The 26,516-nt window shown below is 45.9% G+C and overlaps 5 protein-coding genes across 8 annotated transcripts in view; 3 read left to right on the forward strand and 2 right to left on the reverse strand.

The window, feature by feature from the left end:
- The first annotated feature begins 172 nt into the window (after positions 1-172).
- Positions 173-5,631, forward strand: selenot2 (selenoprotein T, 2). Of its 2 annotated transcripts, none has more exons than XM_072395087.1 (6): positions 173-438; positions 1,211-1,321; positions 1,760-1,886; positions 1,965-2,052; positions 2,839-2,974; positions 4,976-5,631. In XM_072395087.1, the coding sequence occupies exons 1-5, from the start codon at positions 233-235 to the stop codon at positions 2,958-2,960; spliced, it is 654 nt and encodes a 217-aa protein (XP_072251188.1). In that variant the 5' UTR covers positions 173-232; the 3' UTR covers positions 2,961-2,974; positions 4,976-5,631. The 2 variants fall into 2 exon arrangements, with proteins under 2 accessions (XP_072251188.1, XP_072251189.1); XM_072395088.1 differs by lacking the exon at positions 4,976-5,631 and adding an exon at positions 4,073-4,091.
- Positions 5,632-10,246: 4,615 nt separating this feature from the next.
- rnf4 (ring finger protein 4) lies at positions 10,247-14,841 on the forward strand. Its single transcript, XM_072395089.1, has 8 exons — positions 10,247-10,437; positions 12,896-12,988; positions 13,384-13,540; positions 13,808-13,890; positions 13,981-13,993; positions 14,069-14,183; positions 14,266-14,317; positions 14,435-14,841. The coding sequence occupies exons 2-8, from the start codon at positions 12,977-12,979 to the stop codon at positions 14,582-14,584; spliced, it is 582 nt and encodes a 193-aa protein (XP_072251190.1). The 5' UTR covers positions 10,247-10,437; positions 12,896-12,976; the 3' UTR covers positions 14,585-14,841.
- Positions 14,842-17,194: 2,353 nt separating this feature from the next.
- On the forward strand, positions 17,195-20,274 carry sqstm1 (sequestosome 1). 2 transcript variants are annotated; one of them, XM_072395095.1, is made up of 8 exons: positions 17,195-17,630; positions 17,944-18,039; positions 18,124-18,395; positions 19,125-19,260; positions 19,343-19,411; positions 19,500-19,636; positions 19,708-19,882; positions 19,957-20,274. In XM_072395095.1, exons 1-8 carry the CDS (start codon positions 17,462-17,464, stop codon positions 20,115-20,117), a joined length of 1,215 nt encoding a protein of 404 aa, XP_072251196.1. In that variant the 5' UTR covers positions 17,195-17,461; the 3' UTR covers positions 20,118-20,274. The 2 variants fall into 2 exon arrangements, with proteins under 2 accessions (XP_072251196.1, XP_072251197.1); XM_072395096.1 differs by having other exon boundaries at positions 17,197-17,630; positions 19,128-19,260.
- Positions 20,208-24,488, reverse strand: mrnip (MRN complex interacting protein). The gene is made up of 7 exons (XM_072395097.1): positions 24,342-24,488; positions 23,166-23,225; positions 22,181-22,287; positions 21,556-21,610; positions 21,346-21,479; positions 20,940-21,003; positions 20,208-20,611 (listed from the first exon to the last, which is right to left on the reverse strand). Exons 1-7 carry the CDS (start codon positions 24,399-24,401, stop codon positions 20,321-20,323), a joined length of 771 nt encoding a protein of 256 aa, XP_072251198.1. The 5' UTR covers positions 24,402-24,488; the 3' UTR covers positions 20,208-20,320.
- A 1,318-nt stretch (positions 24,489-25,806) lies between these two features.
- Positions 25,807-26,516, reverse strand: part of LOC140317626 (TBC1 domain family member 9B) — an 18,660-nt gene continuing 17,950 nt past the window's right edge. For both annotated transcript variants that reach the window (XM_072395091.1, XM_072395090.1), the window contains one exon: positions 25,807-26,516. This exon is cut by the window's right edge and continues 602 nt beyond it. In XM_072395091.1, the coding sequence (XP_072251192.1) occupies positions 26,510-26,516 (7 nt within the window). In that variant the 3' untranslated portion in view covers positions 25,807-26,509.

Below are 26,516 nucleotides of genomic sequence, written 5' to 3' on the forward strand. Positions count from 1 at the left end.
GTGTTCGTCCTCTTTGGTTGAAGAATGAAAACTGTTCTGAGGGTAAGCTATCCGTGCAATTAATTATAAGCAGAAAATCTAATTTATTCAAGTTTATTAACGCTTGTTCACTTTTGCAAAACATTCACAGACTCGTTTCTGGTACAGCTCTTATTCTGAAGGCGTACAGCGGAAGTGCGGCTTTGTATAATCTCGGTACCGGACAGGTCGGTTCCGTCGGCAGACGTAAACCATGGCGGAGTACAACCAAGCCAGCCTGCTGGCGGCTCTGCTCCTCTTCACGGCTCTCACTCTGCGGGACGTCTACATCGGCAGGTCGAGCACACAGCAGCCGACCCACGGCCCCGGCCTCTCTCCAGACACCCTGCCGGACTCAGAGCCGGGGAAACCGGCCAAGGCCTCCATGTACACCGGGCCCGTGCTCCGGTTCCAGTACTGGTGAGTTAGCTTATCAGAAACATCATTTTGTATTAAATTGAATGTAAATATCAGAGGATTTCTTAAGTTCATGTAGCCATGTAGTTTTAACCAATTAAACATGATAAAGTGTTTTCATTAAATTGAATAAAACGTGTTTACACTCAGGAGCTAACATGCTAACGACCTGGACTTCACCTGGACTTCACCTGGTCGTTTCAGGTGGTGCTTCGTTCCCCCTTTTTTCCCTGAATATTCCTGACGAATGTTCACTGAAATAACAGCATCATACGGAGCGGATCAGTTTCGACATTTAATTAAAGTAGATGAATGAGGTGAAGGTGTTCCTGCTGCAGCTCAGGAGAGGCTCGGACCAAACTCCGCAGAACAGTCACACCTGCAGGCTCAAAAGCTGCCCAAGCATGGCAGGTGTTTGGCTTTTTATTTTGTTGAACATGTACAATCAGCCTTTTTTATAGACCATCTAAAGTCAACATCAAAGCAACAAAAAGGAGCTGATCAGAGCAAGCCTGTGGGCCGCAGCAGGGGGTCACAGGCGGGTATAAACGGCAGGTTGTTGTGGGTGAAACAGGTGAATGAAGGAGAATCACCTTTCTACCTCCAGTAATGAAGCATTTACTCAGAATAATGATTACCTCTGTCAGATGTTACTGTCCAACTCATCAAGAGAATAAAGAAAACAGGGAAGAAAGCCAGATGTAAACAGCTGCTCAGAAAACATCCTTAAAGTCAACAGATGCTGATCTCAGGTGTTTCCTCTGTGTGTTTTCAGCATCTCCTGAGGTTACAGTAAAGTCTTCCAGGAGTACTCCCACGCCATCAGCCAGGTGTACCCAGACATGCGCATCGAGGGGGGAAACTACCCCCCAACCACCATCAACAGGTGAGCCGTGACATCATTACAGCACCCCCCCAGCCTCAGTGCACGGAAAGATTCAACTCAGTTTTATTCAGTTTTTTAATGTAGGTCCAGTTAGTGACGGTTGTCACCAATAATCCTAATTAGAGCTGATTAAAGGTCTGTGTGCTTCCCTACTGTCAGCTTTAGGATTACTCTGAGACAGCGTGTTCCTGATTTTAACAATATTACCAAGGTGGAAGAAGGCCGTCTATAAACCTCTTTATATGTGAGTCAAAGGATGGATTCTGGTCAGAATAAGTTCAAGGTTCCTCACTGTAGGACTAGAAGCCAAGGAAATAACTCTGGACCCTCCTGTGAGCGTCCTCCTGGATGGGAGAGCGTTGATCTGGTGTGTGGAAGTGGGCAGGGCTTGAATCTAAGCATGAGGAACACCTGCCTAACCTGCCTCCTTCTCCTCAGGTGTCTCGGTAACCTGGTCTCTTACCTGAAGCTGCTCGCCATCCTCCTCATCATCAGCGGTCAGAACCCGTTCCCTTTCTTCAGACTTGACACCCCCCGAGCTTGGACCTGGACTCAGGACAACAAGGTAGCAGAACCTGTTACCTGCCAGGTGCGGCATGTGGTTACCATGGCAGCAACCCCATGACATGTCCTCTGCTTTCAGATCTTCTCGTGTCTGATGGTGTTCTTCCTCTGTAACATGATGGAGACCCACTTCCTGTCCACAGGAGCCTTTGAGGTCACTCTGAACGGTGAGTTCTGGTTGGGTTAAAGCAGTGTTTCTCAATTCCGGTCCTCATGACCCACTGCCCTGCATGTTTTCAATGTTTCCCTCCTCCACCACACCTGATTCAAATGAATGACTCCTTATCAGGCCACTGCAGAGCTTGATGATGAGCTCATCATTTGAATCAGGTGTGGTGGAGGAGGGAAACATTGAAAACATGCAGGGCAGTGGGTCATGAGGACCGGAATTGAGAAACACTGGGTTAAAGGGTTGAGGTTAGAAGCAGTCAGGTGGTGCTGATGAGAGTCACCCTGTCGTCATGGAAACTGAGGTGATGCTTCGGACTGTGTGGGTCCTTGAAAGTCTTTGAATTCTGACGTTTTCAGGGTTTAGAAGGAATTGATCGCAGATCAATAATCGGATCAGCTCCTGAGTGCGGCTGCTTCCTGTTTGAGCGGCAAAAACCCAAACCCACGATGATCAGAACCAGGTGTCATTGGTGACGTGATATTTATGTCAGACCTCACAGCCAATCGCTGATCGATGGTGAACGTGACAACAGCAAGAAATCGGATCAGTATCGTGGCTCTGATGATGTCAGGGTCGTGTGACAGAACAGAAGTTGTCTTCACTCTTGAATACGAAGTTAATCCTCCATCTTCTATGTTTGTCGGGGGGAGCCTGACAGGTCACCTGACCCTCACACCTGCAGCCAAACCCGACCCAGTGACATCAGAGCTGCCGATCAGCGGTTATTAATGAGTTGTTGCTTATCACTTCCTGGTGTAACGCTGTTTTCCGTCCCCCTCAGACGTTCCCGTGTGGTCCAAGCTGCAGTCCGGCTATGTGCCGAACATCCAGGAGATGTTCCAGATCCTTGACAACCACCTGAAGATGAACCAGGTGGATCACATGACCTTCTCCTCCACTTAGAGCTGTTCACACAGGTAAACACACACTGGTGAGCTCAGTCTGTTTTATCCCGACTCAGAGAGGGTCCACTTCTGGTTCTGTTCATGTAGAAACCCCAACTGACCTGGGGGGGTTAAGGATTCTTCTTATTCCTGGAACTTTATGTTAAAGTTCACCTTTTAGCTGGAGGAGATATTTGGAACATTAGTGCTGTGACATATCAGGATGGAACAGATCCTGCATTAAACTCAGCGATGGGACCAGATCTTAAACGGAGAGAATTATGAATTTACCGTATTTTCCGCACCAGAAGGTGCTCCTAAAAGCCTTAAATTTTCAAAAATTGGCTGTGCGCCATATAATCCGGTGCGCTTCATGTGTGCACTGGATTCCAAAATCTGTCACGGATGCCGCCATTTTGAATTTACTGCGGGGAGCGCCGAGCATTCATCGGGGCTTTAAGCCATTATTATGGAGCTGGTACTCAGCGACTGAATCGTGTCACCATTGTTTCTGCCCATGTCCCAGTGAGTCTTCAGTCTGAGATGTGATGCAGACCGATGTGCAGCTTATAAGTGTTAAAAACCACCGAGGTTGTCCTTGACCGTCGGACCGCTTCCCGCTGCCACAGGGAGGTAACACATGCACTGTGTGCTGGCAGCGATAAACCAATCAGAGAACATCGGGTAATAGAAAACACGATGATGTCATAAACACATGAAGAAGAAGAGAAAAGTCTCATTTCTGTAACCTGGAAATTAAAAATGAGTTTAATTCTGAGGAATTTTCTATTCATAGGGACTATTTTAATGAGTCACTTGCTGTTAAAGCCTCTGACCCAGTGAGGATCAAAGATGTTTAAACAGTCACTGATGAGCTTATTGATCACCGATCAGAGCATTTACGGATAGTTTGACTCAGGTCATAAACTACTGAACATTTATTTACCGTAAATTCTGCGCACCTGAACAATAATCTAATTTTAAAAAGAAAACATTTAGTACATGTTCAGGCTGCAGCGGCAGGTTGTAATATGAGATATTTACACAGAAAGATGTTACACGTGAGGAATTTTAAACTTTTAATTAAATGTAACATAAACAAATACTGCAAATGCTTTTTTTTTCCAACAGTGCCTGTTACACCGATAATTTAAAAAAAAAGGACAGTAGCCTGCCAGGAAAAGTCATTGATGCCTTTAATTTAAAAGCTGCAGCATCTGCATTTCTTCATTTGATTTTCATGTTGAGGGTGAGTACAAATGACCGATTTACAATAATTTAGTAGTGTAAGTGTGTTTGATTTATCGTACAATTTCATTTGACCACTGTGAACTCTTCGTTAATTTTAAAGTTTTTGGTGGCATAAAGAAAAAAACCTATATTATCCACATCGAATTATAAGGCGTGGTGCTCAAAGTAGCTGCTGATAGTCCAGCATTTATGGTATTTTAAAGGTTCTGGAATATTTGCAAACATTTGAGTTTTTTATTTATTTTACTCTGAAATTAAAAGTTCAAATTAGAATATAAATATAATAATTAACCCAAACCCTATTTTTATATGAAGAACTGAATGATGAGCAGGGTAATTATATATATATATATGAGGAAGAGCCAGGAGAAAGTATCGGTGTAATTCTGCTTCACAGAGATTCAGTTTTATGAAGAAAATCTAAATAATGCGACCGTGTTAAATACAGCTGAAAAGTTTTAACTTCTAAAGTCTCCAGATGTGTTCCTGATGTTTCCAAATGATCAGACTTTGATCAGCACCAACTGTCCCCGTATGGATCTACAGTGCCTACCCCCCCCCCACCGGATGTTATTAGGGTTGAGAATATGATATTTAGCCACGAAATATTTATAAAAAAAATGAACTTTGCTCTGTATATTTTGAGTTAATGGAGATTATTTAGTAAAAATCTGTTTTCATTTATATAAAAGAAGCTTTTTTTTTTTTGTAAATTCAAAAAAAAGAAGTGTTCAAAGGTAGCAGAGGACAGACATGTGACCTCTGACCTGTCTGTCTCCTCAGCTGTGCTGCGTCCAGGTGCCCCGGCTCAGTGGGACGTTCAACCGCTGGCGTTCATGAAGGTCCGGCCTTAAAGCAGACTCTGCGGGGCCGCGCCGGATGCCCACGCCACCAAACAAGCGCTCCCTCTGCACCGGGTCACCACTCAGCACCACACTGCCCACAATGCGTGGGTCTGCCTGCCTGGACTCTGAGGTTTCATTCTGCTGGAGGTTCATCAGAACAAAACTGTTCCCAGATGAACTTTCTGAGTTCTTAGAAGATAAACTAAATAAAAAAATAAATACTGAACAGTCAGAGTTTGTTTTCAGACCAAGTAGACGAGAAAATGATGAACCAAACTCAGTGACTTGAATTCTTTGAGGACTTCACTGATAAAAACAACTTTCTGCATCAGGTTCCATCTTTCTTGTTCAGCAGCTGACAGATCAGCTCTGCAGGAAGGAGCCTTCAAACTGAGCTTTTTCTTCAGATTTCACCTTAAATCTGAACTCAGACTGAGATCCAGACATCAACCAAACCTCCGTCTGACTGATGGAAGGAGAACAGAGTCCACCTGAACACCTCCTCTGGTCCTTTACATCAGCCCATATCATCAGAGATGGAAGGAGAACAGAGTCCACCTGAACACCTCCTCTGGTCCTTTACATCAGCCCATATCATCAGTGATGGAAGGAGAACAGAGTCCACCTGAACACCTCCTCTGGTCCTTTCCATCAGCCCATATCATCAGAGATGGAAGGAGAACAGAGTCCACCTGAACACCTCCTCTGGTCCTTTACATCAGCCCATATCATCAGTGATGGAAGGAGAACAGAGTCCACCTGAACACCTCCTCTGGTCCTTTACATCAGCCCATATCATCAGAGATGGAAGGAGAACAGAGTCCACCTGAACACCTCCTCTGGTCCTTTACATCAGCCCATATCATCAGAGATGGAAGGAGAACAGAGTCCACCTGAACACCTCCTCTGGTCCTTTCCATCAGCCCATATCATCAGAGATGGAAGGAGAACAGAGTCCACCTGAACACCTCCTCTGGTCCTTTACATCAGCCCATATCATCAGAGATGGAAGGAGAACAGAGTCCACCTGAACACCTCCTCTGGTCCTTTACATCAGCCCATATCATCAGAGATGGAAGGAGAACAGAGTCCACCTGAACATCTCCTCTGGTCCTTTACATCAGCCCATATCATCAGAGATGGAAGGAGAACAGAGTCCACCTGAACACCTCCTCTGGTCCTTTCCATCAGCCCATATCATCAGAGATGGAAGGAGAACAGAGTCCACCTGAACATCTCCTCTGGTCCTTTACATCAGCCCATATCATCAGAGATGGAAGGAGAACAGAGTCCACCTGAACATCTCCTCTGGTCCTTTACATCAGCCCATATCATCAGAGATGGAAGGAGAACAGAGTCCACCTGAACATCTCCTCTGGTCCTTTACATCAGCCCATATCATCAGAGATGGAAGGAGAACAGAGTCCACCTGAACACCTCCTCTGGTCCTTTCCATCAGCCCATATCATCAGAGATGGAAGGAGAACAGAGTCCACCTGAACATCTCCTCTGGTCCTTTACATCAGCCCATATCATCAGTGATGGAAGGAGAACAGAGTCCACCTGAACACCTCCCCTGGTCCTTTACATCAGCCCATATCATCAGAGATGGAAGGAGAACAGAGTCCACCTGAACACCTCCTCTGGTCCTTTACATCAGCCCATATCATCAGAGATGGTGGAAACCTGCTGGTTTCATCTTTCTGTTTCATTGGACCAAACTAAAGCTCCAGCATCGTCTCCTTGGTGATTCTTCTCTGAGTCTCACTTCCATCCACAGTCTGGCTGCTTCTCTTCAGCCGCTCTGAGCTGCTTTTCTCCTCTTCAGGTGTTACTGATGCTTTACTTTGGCTTCTCTGGATGGAAATCCCATTTCCTGCAGCTGGTTCCTTGCAGTTCGCTCACAAACATCGACTCCTGCTTCTTTAGTTGAACATTTTCTATTTTCAGACGTGTTGCTCTGAGTTTTCTGTCCTCGAACCTCGACTGGGAACAACCAACATCTTCCTCCACTCTGAGCTGAGTTACCTTGTTGGAGGAGTTTTAGAATCCTTTCCTCTGACAGCTCTCTGGTTCTTTAACTCTCTTTTAACTGCAGTCATTCACATATTTACACTTATTCATGTTTTTGTTACAAATGCAGATTACAAGATTTCATCATTTTTTCTTCTACTTTATCTGAAAAATACTAATAATAAGTAGAATAATTTTTATTTTTTGGGTCTATTTTACAAAGTCAGAGCGTTCAGCTGTTTAATCAAATATTTTAGTGTCTGTGACTTGTTTTCTACACGATAAAACGGGTCGGATCAGAACACCGTGACCCCTCTGTCAGGTCACATGTTGAACTTTCTTGAAGCTCATTGGTGGCCTGTAACCGCGGTAATGACATCATCAGCGAGCTGTGATCAGTGATGATGGTTCATGTGACGTTAGGATGAATGTCCTGACGTCAGTTTCTGGGTAACGGGTTGGTTCTGAGTTAACACCACATCAGATGTCCTGATTACATCACAGCGTGCCGGACCTCAGGGATGTTCTGCTGCCTCATTCGGGTCAGAAAAGGTCCAGATGAGGCACCAGAACACACACAAACCAGCAGTTTGGGTCGGGACGAACTCTTTCCACATATAAATCTGAAAACATGAAACTGATTGATCTGATTATTGCTCTCCACACTGAAGTTTGAAATAAAGTCTGTTCTAATGAAGATGGCCATCATCATCGTCACTGTGCAATCACCATGGTAACACATTAAACCTCTGATCAGTTATTATCAATCAATCAGGATCTCATGGACTTGGTTCTTGGGTCTCAGGACAGAGTTTAACCAACAGAGGAAATTCTGCAAAGTTGCTTAAAAAGGTGAATTGTGCTGATTGATCAGTGTTGGAGAAGAAGATGTGGGTCCAGCTCAGGTTTATCTGTACTTACTCATAGATCTGATTCACAGCTACAGCTACAGAAAATATACTAAAACATGTTAAAATTATACCTATGAATGATAAAAATGTTCAAACAATGAAAAGATTAAAGGTCTGATCAGAACAGATAGAAATCAGATCAATAATGTTCTGAAAGAGTTTCCAGCCTCAGGGGGTGGAACCGAACCCAGCCACCATCAGGTCCACCCGGGCAGGTCCACCCGGGCAGGTCCACCCGGGCAGGTCCACCCGGTCAGGTCCACCCGGGCAGGTCCACCAGGTCAGGTCCACCCGGGCAGGTCCACCCGGTCAGGTCCACCCGGGCAGGTCCACCCGGGCAGGTCCACCCGGGCAGGTCCACCCGGTCAGGTCCACCAGGTCAGGTCCACCCGGGCAGGTCCACCCGGTCAGGTCCACCAGGTCAGGTCCACCAGGTCAGGTCCACCAGGTCAGGTCCACCCGGGCAGGTCCACCCGGTCAGGTCCACCCGGGCAGGTCCACCCGGGCAGGTCCACCCGGTCAGGTCCACCCGGGCAGGTCCACCCGGGCAGGTCCACCCGGTCAGGTCCACCAGGTCAGGTCCACCCGGGCAGGTCCACCCGGTCAGGTCCACCAGGTCAGGTCCACCAGGTCAGGTCCACCCGGTCAGGTCCACCCGGTCAGGTCCACCCGGGCAGGTCCACCCGGGCAGGTCCACCCGGTCAGGTCCACCCGGGCAGGTCCACCAGGTCAGGTCCACCCGGGCAGGTCCACCCGGGCAGGTCCACCCGGTCAGGTCCACCCGGGCAGGTCCACCCGGTCAGGTCCACCCGGTCAGGTCCACCCGGGCAGGTCCACCCGGGTAGGTCCACCCGGTCAGGTCCACCCGGGCAGGTCCACCCGGGCAGGTCCACCCGGTCAGGTCCACCAGGTCAGGTCCACCCGGGCAGGTCCACCAGGTCAGGTCCACCCGGTCAGGTCCACCAGGTCAGGTCCACCCGGTCAGGTCCACCCGGTCAGGTCCACCCGGTCAGGTCCACCAGGTCAGGTCCACCCGGTCAGGTCCACCAGGTCAGGTCCACCCGGGCAGGTCCACCCGGGCAGGTCCACCAGGGCAGGTCCACACACCATCACAGAGACGGACAACATGGATACTCACTCCATCAGAACCAGGTCCTTCCAGCTACATGTGATGAACTCTGAGCTTCGGTTTAAAATGCTCTAAATCCAGCTGAGGGGGAACCCTGAACCCGAGTTCAGCTGATAAATATAACAGTGGTCCGGTTAAATTTCATGATATTCATGGTTTTTAACACGATGCTGAGAGTCAAAAACCAACCACATATTTAAATTCATGAGCTAGCTTAGTTCTGTTGGTTTGTTCAGTCTGCCTTTAGCTTGTCTTGTTCTGCCTCAGCAGCATCCTTAGATGTTTTAATTAAAGCTACCACTACATCTATTTAATTAAATTCAGCACTTCTATGATGCAGTCCAATTTAATTTAATCAAGTCATTAAATTCAAAATAGTCCAATTCAAACTGAGCCAATTACAATTAGAATTACCTTTTTGTTAGAGAGGGACGTGTTCATTAATGAACATTTTGAAAATAAAACGTAAATGCACCCAATTATAGCCAAAAGACTAGTTTCCTCTGGCAGAAGGAGCATGACAATGTGACCTAGTAAAAAATAGAATTAAATTAGATTAAAAATGTTGTTGTCCTGGTGTTACGCTGCTTGTTGTCCCCTCTTTCCTGTCCTCTCAGCCCCAGCTGGTCCAGGCAGATGGACCCTTCCTGGTTCTGGTTCTGATGGAGGTTTCTTCCTGTTAAAAGGAGTTTTTTCTCTCCACAGTCGCCTCCTGCAGCTCAGGACGGGGATTGGATCAGAGAGAAGTTTCAGTGCAACCTGTAGGTTTACTTAGCTTGGCTACTTTTTAAATGAATGAATTGGAATAAATCTGTGTGAATTGGAATAATTTGGAATGGAATGAATTGTAATTGATTACGTTATGATTATAATGAATTGCATTCTAATTGGTTTGAATTGGACTATATCTTTGAAGTGCCCTGAGATGACATTTGTTGGGATTTTGCACTTTATAAATAAAACTGAACTGAAATTAATTGAACCGAAGATGACAACCTGTGTCTATGAGTGTGTCATTTTATTTTTTACCTTCATCAGAGATGCTTTTGTGCTTTGACAAAAGAAAGTTTAGTGCAGCGGTTACCTGAAGCTGTAGTTGTACCTGTAGCAGGCGGCAGGGGGCGCTAATGACCCGGAACTCATAAACTTCCTGTAGAGAAGAAGAAGAAGCGCAGCCAAACAGGAGGTAGATGCTAACGTTAGCTTAAGGTCTTCGGCGGGAGCGAGTTGGTGCTGTGTGTTGAACTGGGTCAGAACCAGAGTTTTAAAATCAGAGCTGTTCCGACTGTGAGGTTAAAATGTATTAAACAAACTCCTGCTGAAAGCTGAGCGCGGTGAAGACAGACGGTGAGTGAGGAAATATGGCTTCTCCAATCAAAGCTTTTTCTGTTTCTGATCCTTTCTGAGCTACTTTGGGTCCTGAATTGACTGCCTGTCATGAATGATGTTGAGAGGTTGCTTCATAAGGAGATGCTTATAAATTAATTTCTAAAATGTTCTGCCTGTTGCTGAATAAAGGCCTGAAACCAGGTCTACATTAATCTTAATGGTCTTAATGTTGGAATGGAAGAACAACTCTGGGCAGATCTATGTGAGAACAACCTGTCAGCCACTATTAAAATTACACGCCCATATTAACTATAATATTCTACATCAGTTATACCTCACCCCAGAAACATCACATTGATTCAAATCTAACCTGACATGACATCTGCTCCAGTTAAACAGGTTCACGGGAGCTAATGTTCTTTTAGACCCTGGATGTTGCCTATTGGGGAAACCATTCATGACCCATTCATGACCCACTGTGAAGTGCATTTCAGAGCACTGTAAATCTGACTTCCCTGTCCCGCCCTGACAGGCGGTCTTTGGAGGAGAACAGCTGCATCCCCTGGAAAAAACAATACATCTTTTTGAAAAATTGGAAGCCATATTTCAATTACGTTGAATACACCAAGTAACTTTTAACTTTGGGCACTTTTCTCTTAAGTGTGGGGGTTACGGGCAGATTTTATATATTTGTATAAGCTTATAAACTCCAAATGAAATATTCCAAAAGCTACAGCTTGACAGTGAGTGAAGGAAGCTAACTGCTCACTGTTTTATCGGTGTTGTGTCAGAATCTGGTCCTCTTCAAACATGAACCCATACATGAGATGTTCTGGGGTCAGATCAACTGGAGTCATTTATCTTTTAAAATAGTAGGTGACTGCATCAATGCCTGATCAAAAAGCAAATAAAGCGTCTGGTAAATGTTCCTGTAGTTGCTAATAAAATGTGTCTCATGTATTCTCATCAGTGTTTATGTGAGATCTGTTAAAAACTGTTAAAAACTGTTAAAAACTGTTCAGCCCAGAGGGGAAACATTACTAAAACACTAATGAGCTGCAGCCCAATGTGGAGGAGTTCAGTCCTATTATTACCTGTGATGGCGCCTACCTGCTCTCATTGAACAAAAACAACTTGAACTGCGTCTCTGAGGTGGGTTCCTGCAGTTTAACAGAGGGAGCAAAATAACATGGCTGTTTTTATCAGACGTTAAAGTGGTTAGTTTGGGTCTGAAGTTCCCTTCTGGCTGTTTTACTCTGAGCTTATATTGTTCAGGATGCGTCTCTTTTAGTGTTTGGAAAGATTTGACGTGTGAACCTGTAAAAATAAGTGGTTCAGGGAAAAGCCAAACCAGCTCCATATAATGGAGCTCTTTTTAGGGACCAACTCCTCCATATTTTAAACTAAAATATGACTAAAACTGCATGGACTGGACTCAGATGGTCCCAGCTGCTCTGTTCAGGCTCCAAACTTCCATCTTTCAGTAAAACAGTAAAGTGTTTATTAATCCAGCTGAATTCCCCATAAAGCTGCTCTCTTTCACTGATTTTTGTTTCTTTTGAAAATCAGCCCATTAAGACTACGTGTTAAAGCGTTTCAGACTGTCGCTCTGCTCTAATAAAATCCTGATTTTATAACCACAGAATCACTGTTAAAGTAGCTTAAAGACGGCGTCTGAGCGGTGAGTTCAGCTGGATTACATGGACCAGGATCTCCCACAGAGGAGGTTTCCTCTCTCAGTCCACAGCCTCAGACTTCAGTCAGTACCTGGGTTCTGCTGCTGTGCAGGTATATGGGCTGGGACACTGGTCCAGTTAGATGGACCGGTCCTGCTGGAACTGTAGCTTAATGTTTCTTAAAGAAGACAATAAAGGAAGCATTGGGGAACTTAACATTTAAAGATTTCTACCAGTTCTTTTTTAGGAGAGATACTTCCAGGTAATTTCAGTCAGATTTAAAAGAGTTTTGGACCCGGGTCTGATGACAGTTCAGTGTAAGGCAGGGATGTCAAACTCCGGTCCTGGAGGGCCGCTGTCCTGCAGGTTTTAGATGTTTCCTGCAGGTTTTAGATGTTTTCCTGCAGGTTTTAGATGTTTTCCTGCAGGTTTTAGATGTTTCCTGCAGGTTTTAGATGTTTTCCTGCAGGTTTTAGATGTTTTCCTGCAGGTTTTAGATGTTTCCTGCAGGTTTTAGATGTTTCCTGCAGGTTTTAGATGTTTTCCTGCTTCAACGCAGCTGAATCAGATCAATGCATCATTAGCAGGCTGCTGCAGAACTTAACAATGTTTCGAAGATCAATTTCATCTGAACCAGGGAAGCATCTAAAACCTGCCGGACAGCGGCCCTCCAGGACCGGAGTTTGCCATCCCTGGTGTAAGGGTTAGCTGGCAGCTCCGTGACACTAAGCTGTGTTTCAGCTAAAAGCTAAAAGCTGCTGTTGGAACAGAAACAAACCTGATGTCTCATTTACCTCCAGGTGCTTCTCCCTCTCCCACTCCCTCCTCAAGATCCTCAGGATCTCCTTGCTGCCTTTGGGGTCTTCAGCTCCAGCAGTGATATGAGCAGCTCTGTAAGTTTTCTTCTTCTTCTCTGCCCTTCTTACTCGGATCGCCTTCTAAAAGCTAAAAACTGTGCGTCAGCGTGAGCCTTCAGATGAACTGAGCTCAGATCTGCCATGGGTCGCTCAACCTTTATCTGCTGGGGGGGGTCGGCTTCTCTGTGGGGGGGTCAGCTTCTCTGTGAGGGGGTCGGCTTCTCTGTGGGGGGGTCGGCTTCTCTGTGGGGGGGTCGGCTTCTCTGTGGGGGGGTCATCCACGTGGTTCGAGTTGGTTATGAACACGGTTTCCCCACAGTGGAAAATATTAGAAACAAGCTTCATGTGTTAAAGTGGATGCAGATCAGGCCTGGGGGGCACCTGTGCAGGTGACACCTGTGCAGGTGACTGCTGACCTGTTGTGTGTTCAGGCTCACAGGAAGAGAAGGTCCACACTGGTTTCCAGAACCAGCACCAAGACCAGCAGAGAAGCTAACCCCAGGACAACAGCTAGCAGGACAGCAAATGTTGGCGATGACTCCACCCCCCCCTCAGAGACTATCGACGTGATGGACAACTCTGAGGACGGTCGGTACCGATGTTCACCACTGATTTACTTTTAGATGGTTCTGGTTCTGGTTTTACCCAGGAACAGCTATCAATCAGTCAGTAATCAATAATAAATTTAAGTATTTTCAAAAGTATTGGGACTGTTTGCTCTATTAACTCTGAGGATGGGGGGGGGGTCAGACCTTAATCCAATCAGAACGAGCCTGACTGATCCAGATGAACGTCACAGATCATGTTACGGCTCCGGTTTGTGGGTTCTAACCTTTCTCCTTCTGGTCTGTTCAGGTGTGGACGAGGTGGTGGACCTCACCTGTGAGGGATCAGAGGCCGCCGTGGTCGACCTGACGACAAACAACGACTCCGTGCTGGTAACAACGCCTTATACTCAGACTGTCGTCATAACAACACTGGCTGTGGTCTAACTCTTCTTCTCTTTCCTTTTTGCTGCTCTGGTTCAGCTGGTGGATGAAGGTAAAACTTTGTGTTTCAGAGATTAGACACGTCCACGTTGATTCAGTCCAACATTTTGTGGGTGTCCTCCTTCAGGTCCTCAGAGCAGGAGGGTCCCCACAGGTGAGAGCTACGTGCTCAGCAGTGATGAAGATGAAGACGCCCCCCCTGTCCTCAGCGCCGCCGCACTATCTGCTGCACACACATCCAGGTAGACTGACCCCAGTACCTCCCTACGGATCAGTATCCACCTGTGGAGCGCTGGCACTGAATAAAGCGTCTGTGTGTTTCAGGTCGACCCCCGGGCTGATCAGCTGTCCCGTCTGTTTGGACCTGTACTCTGAGGTGAGGTGCCGCCATGTCCACCAACCTGTTTACGTTTGTAAATGAAAGGTTTAAGAGGCTGCGTTGGGCTTGGAAGGTCTGGTCTTGCGCCCTGATTGGCTGCTGTTTCCTCCATAGATTGTTGAGAGCGGTCGATTGGTTGTTTCCACAAAGTGCGGTCACGTGTTCTGCAGCCAGTGTCTGAGGGACGCTCTGACATCATCACACACCTGTCCTACCTGCAGGAAGAGACTCACCAGCCGCCAGTACCACCCCCTCTACATCTGACATCACAGTGATGTCATCACCCTGCCCAGCCGCCATTGGATGCTGATGATCCGTCAGTAACATATTTGGCAATGTTTTGTTGCAGGAAGTTTGGATTTTTTTAACCATAAAATTTCAGCGTTTTCATGAACAGATATTGATTGATTGATTGATTGGTTGATTGATTGATTGGTTGATAAAGAATATACTGATTTACATTCAGTTGATGTTGAGCTCATATTTCTGTTAAAGTTTAAATAAATTCTATTGACGAGTCAGCAGCTGTTTATTGATAATTTAGTAACATCTATTGATGTATTGATTGCTTAGTATTGACATAATTGATCACTGGAGAAAAGTACCCACAGGAAGTGAAAGAACATCATCAGTTATTGGTGACAATGTTGATCTGTTTAGTTTCAGGTGGAATTATTTGTATTAATCAGGATCCTTTTCTGAATATTGAGCCTGATCAGTGAAATGAGTTCAGTGACTTGAACCCTCCCCACAAGTGTGCCTCAGGTGCTCTGCAGCTGCTTCAAACCTCCGGTTGTTTCCATAGAAACCAGGTATTTGTGTGAGCAGCCTGGGGGCAGAAATGCATTCTGGGACATCAGCTTTGTTTTTGCTGAGCACTGTCTTGTGACTCTGAGTAATCTCACACTGACTCAGACGAGCCCCAGCTCTGCTGCTGATTGGCTGCAGAAAGGTCAGAGTGATGTCATCACTGGGAAGAAAGAATGACAGCAGAGATAAACGGGTCAGATGACACCTGGTCTCTGTTCTGTAACTGAATGTTATTGAACAGTTTGATAACTTTTATTTGACAAATAAAACATCCAGTTATTGATTTTAAATTGATCACGTGACTTCTTTACCAACTGAATTATTAAGTTTGATGCTGTAAAATTTGATTGTTTACTTTTCGTAAAGTATGAATCATGAATAATAAAGAAAGAACAAGCAGCAGACTGATAAATAGATTAAGTTAAACTTTTTATTTAGTTTTTTGTGTTTTCCTCCATCAGCCTCCAGCTGATCCAAAACCCTGCAGCCAGAGTTCTGATGAGATCTAACAGCAGAGATCATGTTTCTCCAGTTTTAGCTTCTCTTCATTGGCTCCCTGTTAAATTCAGAATAGAATTTAAGATTCTTCTCCTCACATATAAAGCTCTTAATGACCGAGCTCCATCACATCTTAAAGATCTCACAGCTGGATATTTCCCCAACAGAGCACTTTGCTCTCAGGCTGCAGGTTTCCTTGTGGTTCCCAGAGTTTCTAAAAGCAGAATGGGAGGCAGAGCCTTCAGTTATCAGGCCCCTAAAAGCAGAATGGGAGGCAGAGCCTTCAGTTATCAGGCCCCTAAAAGCAGAATGGGAGGCAGAGCCTTCAGTTATCAGGCCCCTAAAAGCAGAATGGGAGGCAGAGCCTTCAGTTATCAGGCCCCTAAAAGTAGAATGGGAGGCAGAGCCTTCAGTTATCAGGCCCCTAAAAGCAGAATGGGGGGCAGAGCCTTCAGTTATCAGGCCCCTAAAAGCAGAATGGGAGGCAGAGCCTTCAGTTATCAGGCCCCTAAAAGCAGAATGGGAGGCAGAGCCTTCAGTTATCAGGCCCCTAAAAGCAGAATGGGAGGCAGAGCCTTCAGTTATCAGGCCCCTAAAAGCAGAATGGGAGGCAGAGCCTTCAGTTATCAGGCCCCTAAAAGTAGAATGGGAGGCAGAGCCTTCAGTTATCAGGCCCCTAAAAGCAGAATGGGGGGCAGAGCCTTCAGTTATCAGGCCCCTAAAAGCAGAATGGGAGGCAGAGCCTTCAGTTATCAGGCCCCTAAAAGCAGAATGGGAGGCAGAGCCTTCAGTTATCAGGCCCCTAAAAGCAGAATGGGAGGCAGAGCCTTCAGTTATCAGGCCCCTAAAAGCAGAATGGGAGGCAGAGCCTTCAGTTATCAGGCCCCTCTCTGTGGAACCAGCTGCCAGTTTGGCTTCAGGAAGCAGACACCCTCTCTACCTTTAAGATCAGGCTGAAACTTTCCTTTCTGATAAAGCTTATAGTTAGGGATGGCTCAGGTGAGCCTGAAACATCCCATAGTTCTGCTGCTATAGGCCCAGCCTGCTGGGGGAGCTCCCATGATGCACCTCTCCTCCCTCCATGTACAGATGACATCATTGCTGTCATTAACTTGTGTTCTTCTCTCTCAGCAGGTGTCTCTGGCCTGGTGTTACGCTGATTGTTGTCCCCTCTTTCCTGTCCTCTCAGCCCCAGCTGGTCCTGGCAGATGGACCCTTCCTGGTTCTGGTTCTGATGGAGGTTTCTTCCTGTTAAAGGGAGTTTTTTCTCTCCACAGTCGCCTCGTGCAGCTCAGGGCGGGAGATTGGACCGAAGTGAAGTTTCAGTGCAATGTAGGTTTCCTTACCTTGGAAATGGTTTTTGAATTGGCTCTGTATGAATGAATTGGACTAATTTTGAATTTAATTAATTGAATTATGATTACAATTAATTGGCTTGAATTGGACTGTATTATTGAAGTGCCTTGAGATGACATTTGTTGTGATTTGGCGCTATATAAATAAACTAACTGAATTCAATGTTGTCTCGTCACGATGACTCCGCGTTCTTCTTCGTGAACTTTTTAATACTGGTCACATGACTCAGAGGAAAGTCCCTTATTGGGATTCTACCGAGTCATTCCTTCGCCTCTCATTGGTGCATTGGGTGGGACTCCGAGCGCACCAATGAGAGACCTCGTCACTGTTTACTTTTGCTGACGACAGTGACGTCGAAGGCGGAAGTAAACATTAAAAAGGCTGAAAATTTGAGGCTGCGTCACAAAGTGTCAGACTTAGTTTGGGAAGGTTCAACTTTGTGATTTCTGCCCGGAGTTCGGTTCAGTTTGGAGCAAGATGTCGGTGACGGTGAAGGCCTACCTGTTGGGGAAAGACGAACAGGTGAAGGAGATCCGGAGATTCGCAGTGGACCAGGACGTATCCTGTAGCTTCGAGTACCTGAGCAAGAAAACCGCGGGAGTGTTTTCCAATCTGAAGGATGCCAACTTCAACCTGTTCTACAAAGGTGAGCGTGGCGTCATGACCACAAGTCTGTCCGATAACCTGAGCATCCAGGTGTGTTATTAATCAAGTTGTGCGTTTTAGTCCAGGTGTGTTGTTTTTTTTTTTTAAATTCAGATGTGTGCTGTTTGTTTTTCTTTTTTGGTTTTAAATGTTGGTTCTAGTTTTCTGGGTCGAGTCGGAACCTGAACTGATAAATAAACCACTCAGGTGGTTGAGTCACTGGACCTGTTCTGTTTATGGTGCACCTGACATACCTTTACCAGGTGAGGAATGTTGCTGCTTACACAAGAATAACAATGGTGATGATGTTTCAGACGAAGATGGAGACCTGGTGGCGTTTTCCTCTGATGACGAGTTGATGATGGGTCTGGGCTGCATGAAGGACGCCACCTTCCGCCTATTCATCAAAGGTAAACACACCTTTCAGGTTCGGGGTCACATGACACAGCCCTCACTATCACCTTTGTTAATAAAGTTGTGTTGAACTCTTACAGAAAAGAAAGAGCATCGAAGGGAATTCCCTATGCACGCCTTCCCCCCCTTCGCCTTCGGCCCTCCTCCACCTGGAGCGCCACATGGCCCGCCCCCCCATCTCAGCACGCCCCCTGTGTTGCATCCTAACGTCACCTGTGACGGCTGCGAGGGGCCCGTGGTGGGAACTCGTTTCAAGTGTTCTGTGTGTCCGAACTACGACCTGTGCTCCACCTGCCAGGCGCGAGGGACGCACACTGAGCATGCTCTGCTGCCCATCTGGCACCCGCTGCAGGTGAGGGGGGGGGCAGGTGGAGACTCATCAGATCAACATTAACTGTTGAGAATAAACAAGAACTCAGAATCCAAACTTTGGTCTCCTGAGTTCTGAAGAACTGAACAGATCCAGCTGGTATTGGTCCTGGTTCTGTGTCTGCCTGGATCCACCAACAAGTTCTAAGGGTAACGATGTAAAATCAGACTGATGTTGGATCTGAGCAGAACTGCTGACCTGTTCCTGTGGAGAAGGAATCAGACAGTTAATCAGAACCTCCAGTCCTCATTTATGTTTAATTCAACGTTCATTGTTTGAAGCACCTGTACGGATTGGGCCGCACCTGAGATGTTTCTGTCCTGCTCTGTGACTGTCAGCCTTAAGGACCACCAAAGTGGTTCCAGTTCTGGTTCAGAACCAAACATTGAACCCATTCTTTCTCTTTCAGCCACCAAAGTTATGACTTTGGCTCTGAAGAAGCAGTTTCATCTCATTCTTGGTTCAGAACCACTTCCATCGGGGCGTGGAACAGGACTATGTTTAAACTTCAGAACCAGAAACCGTCTCTGTTTGTAGCTTAATGTACTGACCTCTGGCTGATGGATCCGGTTTGTATAGCGGGTCATAAGTAACGGTCAGTGCCGCAGTGACTGTTGTTTAAAACTCAGGCATCAGTTGGACCGCACTGCTCTCTGCCTGTCAGGACATGGTTTCTGCCACACTCTGAGTGTCGTGATTTCTGTCCTTCAGCAGTGGTTTCCTCGGGGGAAGTGGATGAAAAGGATGAGACACTGCATATGGAACCAAAACCAGGCTCCATCTCAGGACCAGAACCAAGAGCAGGCCGAGCCCTCCAGACCTAGCACTGACTCCAGCGCCCCCTCTGGTCAGTGCCTAAACAAATAATTCATCTATAAACTTCTGATCATGTCAGTGATGACATTAAGTGACCTCTGACCTCTGTGCAGCCTCTCAGGCCAGTGTGGACTTCCTGAAGAACATTGGAGAGGGAGTGGCGGCCATGTTGAGCCCCCTGGGTGAGTGAGCAGTGATTAATGGTTCTGATTGGCTGTTCGGGGTGTGATCAGGGCGTGGTTCAAACAGGAAGTGATTTCATGTCTGTAGGCATTGACGTGGACATCGACGTGGAGCATGAAGGTGAGAAGACCAAAGTGACCCCGCCTACTCAGGGTGGGGCCGAGGAGGGCGGTGTGGAGATGGATGGAGGCGGTGCCGAGTGTGGAGCTAGCCTGGGGTCAAAGGTCAGTATGATTAATACAGTCATTCTGATCAGTAAGTTTGATCAGTGACGTCATCTGGCTATGGTATGCAGGTGAGCAGAGACTCTGACGAGGAGTGGACTCACCTAAGCTCCAAGGAGGTGGACCCGTCCACAGGTGAGCTGCAGTCCTTGCAGCCGGGGGACCAGGACCAGCAGCCCCCGCCAGGAGGGCAGCAGGGGCCCACAGGGCTGCGGGAGGCGGCTCTCTACCCTCACCTGCCTCAAGGTAAGACCTCTCACTCTGTCACCTCTTTGTTGAGGCCCCTCCCCCTCTGCATTAAGCTTCTCTTCCCTCCTCAGAGGCTGACCCCCGCCTGGTGGAGTCTCTGGCACTCATGCTCTCCATGGGTTTCACTGATGAAGGCGGCTGGTTGACTCGACTCCTCCAGGCCAAGAACTTTGACATCGGCGCAGCTCTGGACGCCATCCAATACGCAAAACAGCCCCGCCCACACCAGTGACTTAATTAAAACTGCATTTGTGTTTCCTGTAATCATAACGCATTCACTGTTAATCACTTTTACTTGTTAATCAATACACATACTCATTGATCACTGTTTTTATCTTTATTGATCACGTTGGTTTTCTGATCAGCTCATCAATAAAAGCATGAAAGAATCTGTGTCTGTTGGTCTTCAAACATAAAGATGTAGTCGTGGTGTCCTTAAATCCTCTGAAAATCGTCATCAAAGTTGAAGTCATCGCCGCTTTCAAACATGGAGGAAACAGGAAACTGGGGGTGTATCCTGGTGATGGCAACGTTCGCCTGAACAGTAGGTTCATCTGAACTTTGACCCCACCCACAAGCTGTAGGCTCCTCCTCCTGCACCTGACTGACAGAGCTGTGGAAACGATCCCACTTGGAGTCGGTGCCACATCTCTTACTGAGAGGACCAGTGTGGGGGGGGCTGGTTCTAGCAGCAGGTGAAGGTCTGGGGGGTGTTGGACAGCTTGGCTGCACAGAAGAAGAAGAACATACATATGTTTAAATGTGGGGGGCACTCACTTTGTTGCGTTTCCTTCATTAACCTTTTCAAATGAACACCCATAGTTTCTTCTCTAAACTGAGGTCAGCACCACACTGAACAGTTACTGAAGCAGGCTGACTCAGGATCAGATCTGGTGTCACCTGACAGCAGTCTGAGCTCATTTATGATGTAGAAGTTACATTAAATAGTGATGATCATGTGTTTCTTAAAGGGACAGTCCCACATGTATTAAACTTCTGCTTTGTGCAACTTAACCTAAGGACAGAAACTGCTGGTAAGTGATGTTTTCGTTACCTGCCCAGGTGTGTGGCTGTTGTACAGACTTTGGTATTCCTCAGACTCTGATCTCTGTCTCTTCCTGTAAAAAAGGGAGGGGAGAGGGGGGGGGTGGTAATTGATCAATTATCTGTGAGAATGGAGCTCCCATGATGCACCTCTCCTCCCTCCATGTACAGATGACATCATTGCTGTCATTAACTTGTGTTTCTCTCTCTCAGCAGGTGTCTCTGGCCTGGTGTTACGCTGCTTGTTGTCCCCTCTGGCCTGGTGTTACGCTGCTTGTTGTCCCCTCTGGCCTGGTGTTACGCTGCTTGTTGTCCCCTCTTTCCTGTCCTCTCAGCCCCAGCTGGTCCAGGCAGATGGACCCTTCCTGCTGACAGGTAAGTGGAAGTGGACTCAAACAAACCCTGTATGTACTCACCTAACACCTGTGCTGTTAAGCTCTAGGTGCTGTCCGTCCATCAAAACAACCTCTGGGGGCTTCTCTGCTTTTGGCTCCGCCTCCTGAGCAGGGTGAATATACTTGTTCCAGCGACTCACCTGAAAGTCTCTCACCTGCAGGCAGCCAAACAAATTAGGGTTAGAGTGAGTCACCTGCTCCGTCAGAGTTCACCGGATTCAGTCAGAACACCTGTATCAGCTGGTCAGCCCGCTGCTCCTCTTCTCCATCAGCCTCCACCTGCTCACTGTGAACAAACAGAACTCCCATTACAGCAGGTGAGGACACCTGGGGCCTCATGCACAAAGGGTGCGCAGCACAAAAGGTGGCGCACACACTTTTTCACATCAATGATCAGATGTATCAGAGCGAAATGTGCGGTGCCTCACGCCACCTTCAGGGCTGTGGTACGCACTTTTCTACAGCTGCTGATTCTTTGGCGACTCTTAGAGGTGATGTTGGGAAACTGTTAGAATAAATAAAAGTGTCCTCAGACACCAGTTGTCATCATATTCCTGTTAAAAGGAGTTTTTTCTCTCCACAGTCACCTTGTGCAGCTCAGGACGGGGGATTGGATCAGAGAGAAGTTTCAGTGCAACCTGTTGGTTTCCTTACCTTTGAATTGGTTCTGTATGAATGAAATGGACTCATTTTGAACTGAACTAACTGGATTATGATTACAATGACTTGTTTTGAATTGGACGGTATTATCGAAGTGCTTTGAGATGACATTTGTTGTGATTTGGCGCTTTCTAAATAAAACCGAATTGAACTGAAATAATCTACACTCATCTGCAAACACTGGGCAGGTTGTTACCATAGTGACCAGGTGCTGTGTTCCTGTGCCTCCATTGCGGCTCCTCTCATGGCGTTCAGTTTCTGGACGTGACGACGACAGTCAGCTGCAGATCCCTGCCCGAACTCCTGTGAATCGATCCAATCAATCAAAACAGCTCATTCAATCTGATAATCAATCAATGATGAAAGGCAGGCTGTCCACATGGCGTTTCCCTACGAGGAGCTGCCTTTAACTGCATGTACAGAGTTCAGTTGAAGGAGGGAAACGTTTAAGTTATCAATTGTTTTCTTGGTTCTGGTGTCATGACGACCCGACATTATATATATATATATATATATATATATAAAATTAGCTATAAAAAGCTGAACTCGGTTCAGGAGGTGAACCTCAGAGACAGAACCAGAACCGCTGATCCAGAGTAGCTGGATACCCCGGCAGAGCTGCCACTGTCAGACTCTCTGTCTCCATCAGTGCTGAAGCACAGGAAGCGGAAGAGGAAGAACGTCTTCTTCTCTGATCGTCCTGCATGTGTCTGTTTAGGAGGAATTTATGTTTGGAGGAACCCACAGAACTCTTTGATCCTGGACCCAAACTGTGGAGCATGTAGGTGGTTCTGTGATGGTTTGGACGGTCTGTGTCAGTTCTAGTGACCAGCTGTTAAACAATGATGTTCAGATTCACAGCTGAAAGAGCTCAAACTGTCAGGAGGAGCTCAGTAGCGACGTGGAACCACCAGATCTGAGCAGAACATATCTGTGGAGTAAAGAACCGCTTCCTCACCATCAGCTCTGACTGAACTGGACCAGGTTATGGTTGGATAGGTTGAAGTTTCCCTAACCACTGTCCAACGCTTGTATGAACCTATTCCCTACTAGAACAGTTACTGCTGTCCAAGAACGACCAACATCAACTTATTATTCCACATGATTTAATTGTTCTATCTCCACCTCTGTCAGAGAACCGTCTGTTCCTCCTTTAACGCAGACAGAAGAACATTACTGACCTTCAGCAGAGACTGCTTCTGTCCACACAGCTTACAGCTCCATCTGTTCACCTTCTTCACCTGACAAACAAAACGCAAGTCAGCTGCGGGACTGAGAGCCAGAGAGCCAGCCACCCCCCCCCCCTTAACCAGCTCTTAGCCATGCTCTTAGTCCCCTGTTAACCTGTTAGCTCACTGTTAACCTGTTAGCTCACTGTTAACTTAATGTTAGCTCACTGTTAACTTAATGTTAGCTCTCTGTTAACCTGTTAGCTCCCTGTTAACCTGTTAGCTCTCTGTTAACCTAATGTTAGCTCCCTGTTAACCTAATGTTAGCTCTCTGTTAACCTGTTAGCTCACTGTTAACCTAATGTTAGCTCCCTGTTAACCTAATGTTAGCTCTCTGTTAACCTGTTAGCTCACTGTTAACCTGTTAGTTCACTGTTAACCTAATGTTAGCTCCCTGTTAACCTAATGTTAGCTCCCTGTTAACCTGTTAGCTCCCTGTTAACCTGTTAGTTCACTGTTAACCTAATGTTAGCTCCCTGTTAACCTAATGTTAGCTCTCTGTTAACCTGTTAGCTCCCTGTTAACCTGTTAGCTCTCTGTTAACCTAACGTTAGCTCTCTGTTAACCTAATGTTAGCTCCCTGTTAACCTAATGTTAGCTCCCTGTTAACCTAATGTTAGCTCCCTGTTAACCTAATGTTAGCTCCCTGTTAACCTAATGTTAGCTCTCTGTTAACCTGTTAGCTCCCTGTTAACCTGTTAGTTCACTGTTAACCTAATGTTAGCTCCCTGTTAACCTGTTAGCTCCCTGTTAACCTAATGTTAGCTCCCTGTTAACTTAATGTTAGCTCCCTGTTAACCTAATGTTAGCTCCCTGTTAACCTGTTAGTTCACTGTTAACCTAATGTTAGCTCCCTGTTAACTTAATGTTAGCTCCCTGTTAACCTGTTAGCTCACTGTTAACCTAATGTTAGCTCCCTGTTAACCTGTTAGCTCCCTGTTAACCTGTTAGCTCCCTGTTAACTTAATGTTAGCTCCCTGTTAACCTAATGTTAGCTCCCTGTTAACCTAATGTTAGCTCCCTGTTAACCTGTTAGCTCTCTGTTAACCTAATGTTAGCTCCCTGTTAACCTGTTAGCTCCCTGTTAACCTAATGTTACCTTGCGTTTCCCGGTGTTTCCTTTGTTACCTGTTGGACCTGAAAGGCTTGGCAGGTAAAACACCTGACGACGTGAAACTCTTGCACCATGACGTCCCACACTACTCTGGTTCTGGTTCTGTCGCACTGTACTCAACCTGATTTCGCGGGATGTTTTGAACAGCGGTCATACGGAGTTATATAAGCGCGCCCCCTGGAGGCCGGAGGACGCGCTTTTGTCCAGGCTGATACCAACTCCTTCATAAAAGCATTTATAAACATTTATTAAACTGTTCAGCTGGAAACAAACTGGAACCGTCTGTTTATCCGCACACACTTCCCAGCATGCACTGTACCCTTTTATGGCTGATGTCAGGGAATTACCTGAGACCTTTCCAACCAGTTTATTCTCAATTTGCTACAAAGAGCCTTTAAAGTTTAAAGGTTTAAAGTTTATACCATCTGACAGAGACAGACTGGTGTTTTCTTTCTGCCAGGTCCTTTCTATGTATTTCTGGAAGGCTTTTAATTTCCTACAACATTGCAGCACTACAGCACTTGTTTAATGTATTGTTTTTGTGTTTTATGGCTTTATTGTAAAGCACTTTGGGTACCTTTGGGCTAAAGGGCTATATAAATAAATTTGATTTGATTTGATTTTAAACTTCCTCACATTCAGTTCAGGAAATCATCACATCTGCTCTGCTTTAATGAGGTGGCAGTGATATTGATCAGGTTACTGATCATCTTTCCATCCTGCTGTCTGCAGCAGCTGTGTAACTTTCAGTCTAAGATATAGAAATTATTCTTTTGTTTGTTTATGCCAACAACAGCAAGCGATATAAACATTTGCAAAGAAAGTCAGAGACACTAAACATTTCCAGATTTCATTTAGAGTTCAGAACCACGGTTTGTCATCATTAAAGGTGGGAGCAGAGTGAAAGGCCTCATCAACACATTTTATAACAGATTTACCCCCAGTTTTCACTGTTATGGAGGGACGTATTGTTTGGATTTACTGATGTAGAAATGAAGCTTAAATTACCATTTTACTTAATTAACTCTATTATAATAACCAACATTTAGATTCACGGTAAAAAAATCATTTCTTGGAACTGACTGTGTCTTTGAAAAAGTACATCTCTTGAATTTGTAACTGTACAAATAAAAAAGCTGTTAAAAGGGTTAATCTTTGTAAACTTCCACCTGGTCCTTATTCTGAGTTAACATCAAACTTATAAAACTTTCTTTTTTAAAAAGCCTTCACCTCATGTAGAGACTGAAACGTCTCTTGATGGTTTATTTTTTCATTCTTTCCTTGTTTGGAGGTAAATTTTACTGGACTGGAAAGAACTTTGATCAATGCTGAACTGTCCCTTTAAATAACTGCACATAAGCTGACAATAACTCAATTCCTCACCTCTTTCTGCTGCATGAAGTAAAAAAATCCTTTTCATATAAAACCAAAGATAATTATTTAATAAAAATCCACAGAAATACGACACCACAGAAGAGGTGATTTCCTCCATATTTATTAGAGCTGAGATCAATAACTAATCAATATGACGGATTTAAAAGTATACAGGTTAATAAACAGTGAAGACAATGGAGATAGAAACACTGACATTATTGTTGACAGGAAGTAAGCAGGAAGGGCTTACTTAGAAACAAACATCAAACTGCTTTATTTCAGTTTGTTAAAATCGATTAAATTGAGTTTCCTGTAAACTCGAGGAGTTTGTGACAGATTCCTCCAACATGTGGCTAACGGGCCTCTGTAGGTGTGTTCACCTGCTCACCTGTTTGGTCCTGCAGTGACTCATCGATGACCTCACTGCCAGGACACAGAATCAGTGATGCAACTTCCTGTTTCTCACTGACCTCTTAAATACTCACCCACAGGTCACATGACTCAGTGGATCAGTGACCTCATGAGTTTGATCAGTTTGGCTTTTTGTCAGTAAAGATAAAAAAAACAAGGACACAAAAGCTTCAAATCAGTGGTCGATCAGTGACATCACAGGTCGATCAGTGACATCACAGGTCAGTCAGTGACATCACAGGTCGCTCAGTCCTTGTCAGAATGGTGATGACTCTGCAGGACCAACCAGCCAATTAGAGTCGCTGAAATCACATGATCACACCGGCAGATTAATCGGTTATCAGCATTGGCCCCGACTCACCTGGTCTGAGTCAGGTGATCAGCTGAATCACCTGAGTCAGGTG

This window comes from Leuresthes tenuis, unplaced genomic scaffold, assembly GCF_036924035.1.
Source record: "Leuresthes tenuis unplaced genomic scaffold, fLeuTen1.0.hap1 SCAF_11, whole genome shotgun sequence".
NCBI classification, from domain to species: domain Eukaryota; kingdom Metazoa; phylum Chordata; class Actinopteri; order Atheriniformes; family Atherinopsidae; genus Leuresthes; species Leuresthes tenuis.

Excerpts from the sequence above, each read along its gene's own strand:
- rnf4 (XM_072395089.1), top strand. Across the intron at positions 13,541-13,807 it reads GATGGACAACTCTGAGGACG|GTGTGGACGAGGTGGTGGAC; the intron begins GTCGGTACCGAT and ends TGGTCTGTTCAG. Across the intron at positions 14,318-14,434 it reads GTTTGGACCTGTACTCTGAG|ATTGTTGAGAGCGGTCGATT; the intron begins GTGAGGTGCCGC and ends TTTCCTCCATAG.
- sqstm1 (XM_072395095.1), top strand. The coding sequence starts at position 17,462 with ATGTCGGTGACGGTGAAGGCCTACCTGTTGGGGAAAGACGAACAGGTG. Across the intron at positions 17,631-17,943 it reads CTTCAACCTGTTCTACAAAG|ACGAAGATGGAGACCTGGTG; the intron begins GTGAGCGTGGCG and ends ATGATGTTTCAG. Across the intron at positions 19,412-19,499 it reads GGCCATGTTGAGCCCCCTGG|GCATTGACGTGGACATCGAC; the intron begins GTGAGTGAGCAG and ends TCATGTCTGTAG.
- mrnip (XM_072395097.1), bottom strand. The coding sequence starts at position 24,401 with ATGGTGCAAGAGTTTCACGTCGTCAGGTGTTTTACCTGCCAAGCCTTT. Across the intron at positions 23,226-24,341 it reads AAGCCTTTCAGGTCCAACAG|GTGAAGAAGGTGAACAGATG; the intron begins GTAACAAAGGAA and ends TTTGTTTGTCAG. Across the intron at positions 20,612-20,939 it reads ACAGCCACACACCTGGGCAG|CCAAGCTGTCCAACACCCCC; the intron begins GTAACGAAAACA and ends TCTTCTGTGCAG.